The sequence below is a fragment of the Topomyia yanbarensis genome, chromosome 2 (assembly GCF_030247195.1).
Source record: "Topomyia yanbarensis strain Yona2022 chromosome 2, ASM3024719v1, whole genome shotgun sequence".
NCBI lineage: Eukaryota > Metazoa > Arthropoda > Insecta > Diptera > Culicidae > Topomyia > Topomyia yanbarensis.
In genome coordinates this window covers 194,798,854-194,813,414 of record NC_080671.1, presented here as the reverse complement: position 1 = coordinate 194,813,414, position 14,561 = coordinate 194,798,854, and the positions used below count along the sequence as shown (strand labels likewise).

The following is a 14,561-nucleotide window of genomic DNA, read 5'->3' as shown; positions in this document are numbered from 1 at the left end:
AATACGTAGCGTGATTTAATTGGCTGTCTCCGTCCCATAAGCATCAACAATGTTCATTAATTGTCTGAAAATACAACCACTCAAATGGCGATGAGGTGGGGGACACATTGCTCTGTCTTCTTTATACTGCAATTGCGTGTCATCAAAATATAAAATAAAGTTTAGAGCTCGTTGCTTTTGAATAAACCATTTACTTCAACGCAAAAAGCCGATTATCAGTCAATGCTACATTAAAGTTTTAAAGCCAATTAGTTGATTTGCGCTTTTATGAAATTCTAATCGATTTCAATAATTTATCAATTTTCTTGGACAAACTAACAGAAAATTATTTGTAAAACAAAGCTTTTGCAGATCGATGTTTTTATTTGTATTTATTTTACTTTGACGTATGTTCGCTCGAGTGCCTATGGACAGAGATCACCGGCTTCATTTCCCTTCCGAAGAAAGATATGACCCAGAGGTTATTTACCTTAGAAAGCAAATCTATCGCCCATCTTACTAGATCTTAATAGGATACAGTCTCTAGAATATAGCAAATCGTATTTTCCTAGTAAACGTTTCCGTCGCATTGCCGCTTTACCACAAAAAATGCTAGTAAAATTGAATTGAAACAGCAGTGAAGACCAGTTTTTTGCCCAAAGTGCCCAAGTCGGTATCGTTCACTATGCTCAGTTGGTTCAAACAAGAACTCGACCGGTTGAAACAGTTGCGATGATCACTCAAGTCGACCTTTTGTCGTCGTTGTTTACAAAGTAGTCCTTCAAAATCTGCATACATAGTTCAACGTGCCTCAATCGCATTCTACGAAATCTTTTTTTGATCCTACTTCCGGAAGATATTGTTTTCCAAGCCGAATAACTACAACATGTTCAGCTGTCTTCATCCCTCGAACGATTTTTGCGATACATCTATTGTTCGGCATATTTTACGCATAATACTTAATCAATTTCAAATTATTTTGAAACGGTTATGTAACACCGTGGAACAAATGGGTTTACACTCATCATCGGCAATGAAGAAAATGCCCACATCATCGTTTCGAGCTGCTCAGATATTAATTTAGGAGGCTCTGAATTTATAGAATTGAAATGAAGCACGAATCCACAAAAATTCGATGCGGAAAATCTTATTAAATTGGCGCGATGTAGAAAGAATGACGTGTCAGATCTAATTCTCTATTTCTCTTCAGTTGGATGATTAACTCACCCCTTACAAGCTTGATCCATCGCTATCTAATCGCAAATTGATCTTCTTTGATAATTTAAGCGTTCCAGCAACATATCGTAAACTAATCTGACGAATTCGCACTAAATTATACTCAGAGTTGGCAGCACCCTCTCAGATTTTAATGAAACTTTCTGTACATGAGACCTTTGTCATAAAAAGTCGCTTCGCATACTTTGTTTATCCAAAAATGATCTGGACTGTCTTTTGAAAAGGGTCGAACTTTTTAAACCATTTTTTTTCAAATGGCTATAGTCTAAAAATGACAAATTCTTTAAAAAAAATGTTGTAGGAGTGATTTTCACAAAATTGGTAAAAAATTTTAATAAAAATATTTAAAAAATTCTTCATCGACTCCTACACTCAATAAAATGGATTTTAAAAATTTAAAGTAGATTTACAAAAAAACCATCTTTGATTTGGATGAAACTTTGTTCCAAGATAGGTCAAAAATTCAAATTGGGCACATTTGAGGAAAAAAAAGTTATTTGAAAAAAACTTTTCCTTATCCAAACTTTCACTTTTTTCAGTGTATTTGTATCGAAAACTAAACCAATGAAAGTCATAATCTTCTCAGAATCCAATTTCCAAACTGCTAGTTGCCTGATACATGCAAAAAGTATCAATAACGAATTTGGTATATATTCATAACAAACTTGAATGAAGGCAAAGAAAAGCCATTTGACATCATGATATATGCGAGATTTAACCAGATACCACTTGGCCGTGTATGAAGACGTATCTTGTCTATGAACCCGCCCGGGAAGTAGAGATTGATGGTATAGTCTCCAACGGAGGCTTTAATTGCGAAGTATGGGGTTCGCTCCTTCAAGAAGCCTTTGCTTGGGCCAGTGAAAATTCTGGTTCAAAAGCAATTACGTTCAAGGAGTATATGAAAACTACTTATTTTCCATCAGCCTTATTTCGAACCTTTCGCCGAATCGGCTCTTCCAAGCTTTGATCTTTTGGACGGGGCTAGTCCATCTGCTCGCCTTTTTGTGCCGCGAGGTATGAACTACCGTTGTTGCAAACAATTGGGACTATAGCGACTTATTGTAGAAACAAGGCACGCTGTGGAAAATGCGGAGAGAATCATGAAAAGTTTTCCTACTACCGAGAGACTACTCTCTCGACATATCCCGCATATCAATTATGTGGGGACAAAACGAAATATTCTTTTAAGGAACGCTCCGATAATGCAAAAGAGCACATTGCCTTAGTTTGAATTCCTTCGCAGTGCTCCATTCCGGGTAATGAGAAGGTGGACATTTAGGTATTAGAAGATGATATTTATGAAAGATCGCGTAGCTTTAACGAGTTTTTAACCCTTTCATGCCCAACTTTTTCCTAGTGCATGCAGGGTTTTATAAGCTATACAAAAACAATCAAAATATGATTCAACCATAGGATCTGATGATTAAACTATATAGTTATATTTTGGTTGTTTTTGTAAAACTTTCAAATGGTTTACAATTTCGCCTTGATGTCAAAGGGAAAGTTATAGAAAATGTTATGGGCCTTACGAAAAACTAATTGTTGTTGATGGAGAAACGCGAATAACTTCTGAAAAGGTCGTAATAAAATAAAATAATTGTGTTGTTAAAACAAAATTTAAAATATCTCGAGAACTACTACATTTCAGAAATTTTTTGTTATAAGCAGTTTGACGTTTTGGCGTTTAGAAACATATTCAAAAATAAAATTCTACTTTTGACTGCAAATAGAATGCATTATAAAAATTTGTCAAAAGTTGTTGTTAGGAAAACTTTTTTATTAAAAGCTTCTCCATGATCCAAATACACTGAAAAAGCTTCTTTTATGTCTTTAAAACGATAAATATTAGACTTTTTGACAATTTATGATGGGGTAACGCGAATAACTTTTAAAAAGGACACAATTACATGAATTAATTGTTTTTGTTGGAGTAAATTTCCAAATATCTCGAAAACTGTCGCTTTTTGGAAGATATTTGTTAAATTCATTTTGATTTAAAATGATGCTAAATTATATTCTGTAATGAAATTACAGTTTTGTATGTCAATTAGTATGAAATTTAAAAACATGTATAAAGTTATTGTTAGAAAAACTTTTTTACTGATAATTTCTCCATCATGAAACCACATTCAAAATGTTTCCTTTCTCTTTAGATAATATTTATATATATGTATATATATATATATATATATATATATATATATATATATATATATATATATATATATATATATATATATATATATATATATATATATATATATATATATATATATATATATATATATATATATATATATATATATATATATATATATATATATATATATATATATATATATATATATATATATATATATATATATATATATATATATGTATATATATATATATATATATATATATATATATATATATATATATATATATATATATATATATATATATATATATATATATATATATATATATATATATATATATATATATATATATATATATATATATATATATATATATATATATATATATATATATATAAAAGGGTTTATTGTAATTTACATTATTATCATAAATTTTTGTTTTTGTGAAAAATGACCCAACATTTTTTTCGTGCAGAAGTATTCATTACCTGTAACTCGTTCTCAGATAGTTTTACTGTATAAAATAGTGTAATCGAACAAAAAAACTTTGAAATTATTGCACGTAGAAACGTTTAAAAAATTACGCTTAAGTCAAAATAATCTTATTGACTGCGAAAAATGTTTGGTCTTCCGTGCCGGTTGAACCTGTAAAGTTTTATCGGAATCTAAGTCGGTCACGATTTTAGAGATTTTCGGACGGACCTTCGTGGAATTCCTCATAAGCCAAAACGTTTAATGAAATTTGAGAATCGACGAAGAAAATTGGATCCAATTGCCACTGATTGTCGATTCACTTCAGGAATTAAACTGCTTTTATTTTTTTTGGCGAAAAGGTCTTTTAGTGGTTCGAATATTAGACACGTCAAATTTTGTCAATCGATCCATGGACATATTTAAATAACAGGATAGAAGCGACACAGTAGGGTGGCTCCGAGAGTACCATTTTGGTCATAGAATAACTGTGTAAGTTCTTACCTCGATCAGTGAAACTATATTTTTGCACCCACTGATTAAAGTTTACATTGGGTTTCGTATGGGAAAATGATTGGATGTCTAGCATTCGAGCTGAATGTGTAAAAAGATCTTAACATTACACAACAGATCCATTGTTGCCTTGCCTTCGAAATCGTAAAACAAAATGACTATCGTTTTCACCAGATTTCTGCCAGATGGCATATCTATGTTCAATAAAACAATGAATAGGTCATCCAGAAAGTAAAGTCTGACCACAATATCTCGGATTACGTATGCGGATTAAAATTTGAACAAAATTCAAATGGGATTTTTTTGTAGAAAAATAAAATGTTCTCGCTATATGAAAACATTTGTCAGCTTATTAACTTAATGTAGAAAAAAATTGAGCCATTCGAGAAGCTTTACGACAGTTAGCAGGAACTTTTTGCAAAGCAGTCGAAAAAGTTGATGTTGACATTTTCAGGATTTTTAAATTTGACTATCAGACTAGCACATCTAGGTCGAAGACTATTAGACAAATTAGCCCAGAAATCCTCAATTGGACGCAGTTACGGTACATTTTGCTGCCATTTTGTTTACATGGTATCTCCTAGCGGGTCGAAATCAACACTGGAAGTTTGAAATATGTGTGCCTAGAGCACGACGTTTAGTATGGTGCCTTGCGCGGGGTTGAATTTTTGTTTTATTGCTGGAATGGTTGTCCAAATTTCATTCCGCTTACGTTAATAATTTGGCGAAAAAACTGCGAGGAGTCCACAAATATTACCGATCAATTTATCCGAAGCCTCCAACAACAAACAGTCGCCAGAACCCTGACCCGTGAGCTGTACGATCAGATGACCAAGCTCGGTGGATGTGTATTGGTCGACGATTCTAAAGGATTCCTGCTCGCGGCAAGAGCGGCGGCGGTTAGAGTTCGTGACAAAAAAATGTTTTAGCTAGGAATTTGACCATGCGGTAAAAAATTAACGTTTTTGGGAGAGACAAAAGGCTGGTTTTCTTGCCACAGGGTCAGATTCCTTGCCAAAGCATAATTTATTTTCTCGAATTCGAATGTTATCGCGAGCAGGAATCCTGTAGAAGTATACAAAAAGGAGCCCCTCAATAAACGGATGTTGTTCTACATTAAGTCCCATGATGATCCAGTTACGTTTTAACCAGCTGGCTTACAGTAAGGACGTGCTACAATGGCAATGGAGTCCAGCTCATCCCAAAAGAGTTGAATCAACCGAAATATCCCCAGTTTCGTCCAAAAGAGAAGTATTGAGTAATATTTATATATCTGCTAAAATCTCACTGTGGCTTTGCTGGTGCAAAATTTCGCTAAGCATTTAATTACTGCTGATATAACAATATTTTAGATGGGTGAAGAACTTAGCAGAACAGAAGTCGCAGCGGATTATTTTTGGTAAATGCAAACGGAACAATAAACAAGTTACGTGATGCTTGAACATTAGCAATCTCTTTGTTATTTTAGTATCTTTGCCCAATATAAACTGAGTAAAAACCTGTTTTAATCCACCTTGTGGTGCAATTGCGCCTTTCTCATTTATCCAAACTATGATTCATTAGCTGGATTTGTTCAATAGAATTGTGGAAATGTCTATTACATTCTTATTTCACTTTTATTTATTTATTTATTTATAATTAATTAATATCAACAGACACAGTGTGGTCCTAATGATAATTTCTTAATCTATTTAAAAAGTCAACATGTAATCTGCTACGTGGAATGTGAAGATCGAACTCGGATGACACTCTGTTGAAGGTCCGCTGCAAACCAATGATGGCACCGTTTACTCCATAGTTAGTCCGGCGAAGAGGTAATCGGAGGAATAAATTATTGCGAAGGGCGCGAGGGCGAACATTCATATTTATCGCACTGAGAAGCTCGGGGCAGTCAATTCGATCTTGCAAAATATCCGAAATTGTCATAGCACGGAATAGATCCCGTCGCACTTGCAATGTATCGAGTCCAATAAGCAAACCCCGGCTTTCATAACTTGGCAGCTGGTGAGGGTTGCTCCAAGGCAATCGACGAAGGGCAAACCGAACAAATCTGCGCTGTACTGTCTCAATTCGATGGACACCGTTGAGATAATGAGGGTTCCACACAACTGAACAATATTCCAGAGTTGATCGAACGAGTGAGCAGTAGAGAGATTTCAAGCAGTCAATATCTGAAAAGTGCTTAGATATTCTCATTATGAACCCCAAACAGCGTGATGCCTTTGCGACTATATAGCTGATATGCTGTTTAAACGTCAGTTGTTCATCGAGAAAAACTCCGAGATCTTTGACGCAATTCGCTCTGTCAATTGTGGATTCAGCTAGACAGTAATTGAATCGAATTGGCGTTTTTTTCCTCGAGAACGTAATGACCGTACATTTCTTGGGGTTTAGGGTCATTCGGTTGATCTCGCACCATTCCGCAAAGGTTTCCAGTTGGCGTTGAAGGAAAGCTGCATCATCAGTATTCCGTATTCTATGGTATAACTTGAGGTCGTCGGCGAAAGACAACCGTGGCCCTTCTAAACAAAAGTTAACGTCGTTGAAATACAGAAGAAAAATCAATGGACCGAGATGGCTGCCTTGCGGAATACCAGATGAAGCAAAGAACTCTTCGGATACACAATCACCTATCTTGACTGCTAGACGACGATCATTGAGATACGATTGCATCCAACGGAGAATATTAGTACCAAAGCCAAGTCTATCCAATTTTGCCACTGCAATAGCGTGATTTATCTTGTCAAAAGCAGCTGAAAGATCCGTGTAGATAACGTCAGTTTGAAGGCCGTCCGACATAGCATCTGTAACATATGTTGTGAACGACAGAAGATTCGTAGATGTTGAACGTTTCGGCATAAATCCATGCTGAGTCTCGGAGATATACTGTTTGCAGTGGCTGGAGATGGGTTCCAACACAGCCATTTCAAACAGCTTAGGAACTGCGCTTAGCGTTGTAATACCACGGTAATTGTCAACTACCTTTTTATCACCTTTTTTGTGAATTGGAAACATGAAGGAGGATTTCCAGAGTTCGGGAAATACTCCGGTTGATAGCGACAATTGAAACAGATGACAAAGAGGTTCAATTAGACCGGCAGAGCATTTTTTTAGAATAATAGTTGGTATACCATCTGGGCCTGCCGAGGTTGAAGCCTTCATTTTGCTAATCGCCAGTTGTACCATATTATTGTCGATATTGATAGAGTTCAAAGACTGGTATGATTGAGGTACATTGAGAGCCGCGCGTGAAGCCTGGGTCGGTGTCAGTTTCTCGTTGGAGAAAACACTCGCGAACTTTTCAGAGAATAGTTGGCAGATCTCCTGTAAACTAGAGCTCATACGTCCTCCATAGCTCATCGTTGAAGGCAACCCGGATTCCTTTCTTTGCTCGTTTACATGCTTCCAGAATGTTTTAGGTTCGGACTTCAACTTACGTTGCACGTTTCGCAAGTAATCGGCATGGCAACGCTTCGATGTCTTTTTATAGACTTGGTTAACATGAACGTAGTGTTGTCGCAGCACGTAGCCCCCAAACTTGGAGTACTTCTTCAGAGCGGTTCTTTTAGTCGCTTTTAACCGTCTCAGCTCGGCAGTGTACCACGCTGGGTGCTTAGATTGAAGGCCACTTCTTTTGGGTACATAGCGATCGATAGCATAGCTCATAACATTGGAGAAGGTCTGCACTGCAACGTTGACATCATCATTGTCGAGAATTTCTTAGCACGTAACCCACGACTACCACGAAAGTAGACGCAGACTCACTTTTAACAAAAAAGTATAGGGGAGACCGGGGCTAGTTTGCGGTGTTTTCAGTTTCCATTTCGGTATAAAATGGAAACTGAAAACACTGCAAACTAGCCCCGGTAATGTACATAGATCTTGCAAAATAGAACATGCGGCTTTAGCCAACATTAGGGCATTGCAAAAAAAATTTTTTTTTTATTCTCGAAGGCCCCCCCTCTCATATTGTGACAAATGTCAAAGTAAGCTCAGATGCCAAATTTCACATCATTTGGACAATTTTAGACCCCCGCCCACCTCGCTTGAAATTTTTTGAAATTGGTACTATGGGAAAATATGGAGGAAAAATACATTAAATGCAATAACTTTTGAAGTAGCATTCAGAAATTTAAAATTTATACCTCTTTTAAAAAGGAAATAATCTTAGTATTTGAATGGAGATATATTTGTTTCTAGAAAAATACGGGAAAGTGGGATACTGGGTCATTTTGGCCCCAAAATCCCCTATTTTTAATGATTTTTCTGCTCCGTGATGCATGTCATACATATTTTGTAGTTTTTTTTAATGCAAAAAAATCTCAGAAATCGAACGGAACCCTTTTGACCTTAGTCCGAATACGAGAAGTTGGGGTTTAATGGCCTTTTGTCATTCATATTAAACTTCATCATTTTCTCGTGAATATATCTCTTTTATTCTTCACTCAATTTTCATAAACTATACCTTGTTGAACGTGGAAAATCCTTAGGATTATAACAAAAATAGATTCATTACCGGTAAAATTCAAGAACATCAAATTATCTGACATATAGTGTCGATTTCACATTTTTATCATAAAATCGCACATATTGACTCCATTTAACAACAAAATTCTTATTTAATTTACTACTTTTAGTGTGAAATATGCTTAGGGATCACACGAGAAAAGTTTCACTCCTGGAAAAATAGAGGAAGTTGAAGTATTAGGACAAATAATGAAAAAAATGAGATTTGTAGAGTAAATATCAAAAAGTTTGATGTTTCTGAATTTTACCTTTAACGTTTTTATTTTTGTTTTATTCCTCAGAATTTTACACGTTCAATAAGATACATTTTATGAAAATTGATTGAAGAATAATAGAGATATATGCATGAGAAAATGATAAAATTTAATATGATTGACAAAAAGCCCTATAACCCCAACTTCTCGTATTCGGACTAAGGTCAAAAGGATTCCGTTCGATTTCTGAGATTTTTTCACATTAGAAAAACTACAAAATATGTATGATTTGCATCACAGAGCAGAAAAATCATTAAATATAGGGGATTTTGGGGCCAAAATGACCCAGTACCCCACTTTCCCGTATTTTTCTAGAAACAAGTATACCTCCATTCAAATACTAAGATTATTTCCTTCCAAAAAAGGTATAAATTTTAATTTTCTGATTGCTACTTCAAAAGTTATTGCATTTAATGTATTTTTCCTCCATATTTTCCCATAGCACCAATTTCAAAAAAAATTCAAGCGAGGTGGGCGGGGGTCTAAAATTGTCCAAATGATGTGAAATTTGGCATCTGAGCTTACTTTGACATTTGTCACAATATGAGAGGGGGGGCCTTTGAGAATTCAAAAAAAAATTTTTTTTTCAATGCCCTAGCCAACATCCCTGAATTTTATCAAAGTGTTTGTTGTACTGTCTTTGTTTTTATAGACAAAAATGTGTGACGCGGAAATTTTGCCAATTTACCCCGGCCCCGAGGTAAGTTGGCGGTATTTATGAATACGCCAGAAAATGGAGATTCAATTATATCATAGGTTCGTGCTGAATGTTTTTTCAATAAAATTGTATATAAACCGACAATTGACAATATATTTCAGTCTCAATACCCCGGCATTTTACTTTGATGCGTATTCCATATTCAAAAGCATATATTTGAAATTCTTCAGGCGATTGGCCGAAGTAAATATCCCCTGCATTGACGAGGTACACAAAGTTTTACTTTGGAGTAAATTCCAAAAACAAAAATATTTGATGACTATATTTGCACTGTAAATAGTAGCGCCAACTTGCCCCGCGTGCGTCACCGCCAACTTACCCTAACCGCAATTTTACAAAAAAAACTATTAAAAAATAACTTTAATTTATGGATTGGTTTAATCTCTATACGGATACTGAAAGCTCTTTTACACGCTATCGAAAAATAAAATCAATTGAGAAAGTGTTTAAAATTAAAAAAAATAACTTGGTATGCTCGAAAACACAATATCGCCCACAACTTTTTGTTAAGCTGTAGAACCGTGATTTCCACTGCGACCATTTGAAGGAATATTGTGGTATGACTCAGTTTGATGTTATGCGCCTCAGCTTTCCCTTCATAATTGAGATACGAAGGGCCTTGTCTGATTTTGCATATTATCCCAGTTAGGATCAACTCGTTTAATGAATCTGATTACCTTACTAGGATTTGATTGCCAAATCTCAGAGGGCTGTAGGAACCCTTTACCAAGAATTGAATATCTGTAACTAACAAAAGCGCTGCAATCACAAACTAGATGCACAGCTTTTACAAAACAAAATGTTTTTTAACGAAAACACATTGGATAATGGGTTTGTCATAACTTGAGCTACCCAATGAGAGGCAGCGCTATATGTCTAATAGAAACGAAGACAAAGGGATTCCGCCAACTTACCCCAACCACCAACTAGCCCCGGGCTCCCCTAATATTTAATTAACTTAATCAATATGAGTTCAATGCTATCTTCATATGATTATATTTTGAAATGTTGGTGGAATGGGTTTGGAAGTGAAGCGGGTGGGGGTTTAGTAGAGTGGGAGTGGAGGATGCGTCAGAAATCCTTCATCTTATTTCGGTATACAGAGTGGATGAAGGAAATGCGGGCGTGAGGGTGGTCCAAGGGGAGGGGAGTGATGAAGGAGTGAGGTGTAAGGGCAAGGCGGGGGGAGGGGCGGCGACGCAATACTCATCTGCATATTTTGCCTTCCATTTGAGACTTGGTTTGAGTACATCGGTTTGGCAATCAGTGAACTAGATGTGCGAATCGAAGTAATTTGGTGACCATTTCAATAGTTTTTAGCCTCTGCGGTGTTACGATTGTACCGATTTATATGGGAAATTCCAGTGTAAGCTTACTAACCAACCTGTAACTCCGGAACTAAGAGTCAGAACCGAATGAAATTCAGCAGCAGTCAATGGCATTACTGTATCTTTCATTTGAAATCAAGTTTGTAAAAATCGGTAGAGAATAGTAATAATGGGTAATAGGTGTGATATTTGCTTAGGAACTTGGCGAGTTCCCCGGATAAATCATAAACCGTCATAGGTAGCCAATGTGGTCAAAGCTGCTTTGATTTATCATTAGTGATCCAGACCCGCAAACTAGAGTAATTTTGAACCCATTTTAATATCATACTATGTTGCGTTTCGGCTTCGCCTCATCAGAAACCGACACTAACACATTGTCGGAATAGATTAGCGCCGGCTTGACGCAAATCCCTTAAAACTAAAACACACTATATGTTTCAATCAAACGACTGATCAAACGTGATGTCCCGTTCGAGCAGAAGTTCTGTTTATGCCGATGAGACACAAGTGAAGCCGAAACTCGTCTTGGCTTAGCAGGCCTATGCGAAAGCACTATGCTATATTTCACCCCGAAACGCAACATAGTATGAAATAAGGATTTGTGCCCTCCTGTACAAAGACTGGTTTTTACCAACAAATTTTCACCCTAGTGAGAAATTTTGGTTTTACCAAATTTTCCTCCTTAGGGTGAAATATAGCATAGCATTTTAATATGTTTTACGTCATTTGGACATCATGGTTGTACCAGTTTATATGGGAATTTGCTGCGTGACCGCACTATTCAACCCATAACTCCGAAACCGGAAGTCGGATCAACTAAAAATTCAATAGCAGCTTATGGGAGCGTTATACCTTTCAAATGAAACTAAGTTTGTGAAAATCGGTTCAGCCATCTCTGAGAAAATTGTGTGAGTTTTAATGACACACACATACACACATACATACACATAGACATTTGCCGATCTCGACGAATTGAATCGAATGGTATATGACACTTGGCCCTCCAGGCCTCGGTTGAAAAGTTGATTTTTTCAGTGATTGCATGAGAAAGGCAAAAAGATCGACGAACATACGATTAGACCGTGATAGCCAACTGCCAAAATTGACTTTTATAGGACATTCTGGACAAACGCAGACAGTTCACAGCTATCAACGGAAGAGAAATTTTTTTTTCATATGTTTACTACCAGCAGGCAGGCAAGTACTGGTTTATCCGGAATTTTTCTTCAAAGTGAACTTTGAAGGTTGGCTTTTACACCCTAATCATAAGTTTGTCGAGAACGGATTCCGAAAACTCACCCAGACCGCTATCTAGCCCCGGGAACCACTAAATAGTGCTGATAATATAATTCCAATGTTATGTTCAATTTTAAACATTCTATGTATGAAAATGTTTTGGGATCACTAATTCAATAATGTTTGTTAGACTTAAATTTTCACAACTATCTGCTGTGAATGAAGGAACAAATTTGGTGAGTTGTAAATGCTACCGCAGACGTGCCGGGAATGGCCACTTGAGTACAGTTTAATTAGTTGAATTCATCCGTAGCAAATTATAACTACGCTCTGCGATGCTTAACCCGATGATGGTTTGTGCACTGTTCTTTTGTGCTGTGCACAATGGGCACTCTATTTTCAACCAACCGATATTATCGCATTATCTATGCTTTTGTTTTAAATAAATAGAATGAGGTGAAGAAATGATTTAACTAACACTCTGATCATTGTGCCGTTTGGTGTACATATTAGTTATTAAAAATCGCTATCAGCTTGCAGGCAAAAGCAATTGTTAATTTATGATACAATATTTACAGTTGATTTGCTTCGATTATTTATTTACTGTCTGGTGAATGCATTCAAATTTTCCCAACAAAGTTTCAACTTTGTTGACGCTGGTTAGCACCACTCCCCCCGTAGAAGTTGCTCAAATTGGGAAAAGTGAGTTTTCGATCCGAAACAGCAGAGCAGCAATCACAACCCTGAAGGAGAATAATTAAACCTAATGGGGTCACATTCGTCAATGGCAGAAGGGGTAAGCTGCGAATGAGTGGTAATCCATCGGGAGTAGAGGGAACCTCTGCTTTGCCGTTAAAGTTGACGGTGTACGAGAGTTGGAAATGGCAAAATCCATGCTCTTCTACTATCGAATGAACACGATGCCAATGTGAGCATATTTTCTATCGTCATCGATGCGAAGAATCGTGGGTATGACGAAGGAAACGAACGACTCATGTAGTGTGCTTCATGGCTTAGTCAAGCTGATGATTGCCATCGGAAAACATGTCTGTTAGTGTTGAGCTATCCTCGACGGATGCGGATGCTTTCCTACACCATTCCACCCTGGTGATATTAGATTATCGATAAATGAGCTAAACTTCGGAATAGCTATTTCCTGCATAGAGAGGCAACATGACGTCAACGAACATAAAAAAATTAATTTTAAAACAATTATTGTAAATTGCTCATTTCATACACATCATAGCAAATAATAGTTGTGAAAATATTTATATAGGAATTAAAGAAAAAGAAAAATTTGTACGGATCACTCGCATTGAGTAGGTGTTTTTAGCTTCCCCGTTACTCGTTACTAGGGGTTAATTATCAAACTGAAATTTCTTGTTTCGGTAGTAATCCGGTCTCGGTCAGAACAATTCAATTCGACCGAACTTCTTTCTTACCCATCGATGATTGCTGCTATGCTAATCGAAACTTTCCCTTCCAAACAGTATGGTATCTGTTTTTTTCGATACAACTTTAAGCCGTGTTTGTACATTATAAATTGCAAAAGCATGATTATGTTTTTCTTTTCTCCCTTCCTCTGACTACTCTATTGCGAGCTACGGCAGTTCTCTTCTCCGAAGACTGTTGGTTGCTGAATTATCTTGACTGTGCATCACCGCAGCAATGAAGCACGGAAAGCACCCGATGGATGAGGTGGAATTGCCCTACGACCCGTTGCAGTTCTCTTGTGATGGACTATAAGTTGCAGGATAATTTGAATAAAATTTAAATTAAAGAAAGCTCAAATGATTCGCATGCTCGGCACGCCTCCTCATACTCGTGTTTCCTTTTCACGGCTCCTTCTCAGTGGTAGTCCATATGCGGTGCATCCAGACCGGTGTGAAGTGTCAGTGTGACGCCACGATTAACGCTGACAGCCGGATAGAAGACGCCATAGAGATCACGGAACGCGACCGAACCCTGCGGCATCTCGTTGACGATGAAGTGCAGCGTGTGGCGTTCGAGATCCAACAACACACCGATAGTGCTGCCGGAGGAGATACCGCCCTCGACACGCCGCTCGTGTACGGAATTATGCTGAAACCATGACCGCTGCCGATCGATGTACATCGCGAAACCCTTATCGTCCTTACCTGATGTGTTGGGA

General features: G+C 36.8%; 1 protein-coding gene across 3 annotated transcripts in view; it reads right to left on the bottom strand.

Annotated features, from left to right (window-relative positions):
* Positions 1-7,724: 7,724 nt before the first annotated feature.
* LOC131682556 (E3 ubiquitin-protein ligase TRIM9) overlaps positions 7,725-14,561 on the bottom strand; it is a 280,613-nt gene continuing 273,776 nt past the window's right edge. For 2 of the 3 annotated variants that reach the window (XM_058964125.1, XM_058964127.1), the window contains one exon: positions 7,725-14,547. In XM_058964125.1, the coding sequence (XP_058820108.1) occupies positions 14,258-14,547 (290 nt within the window). In that variant the 3' untranslated portion in view covers positions 7,725-14,257. The remainder of the gene's footprint in view (positions 14,548-14,561) is intronic. The other variant, XM_058964126.1, reaches the window with a different exon arrangement.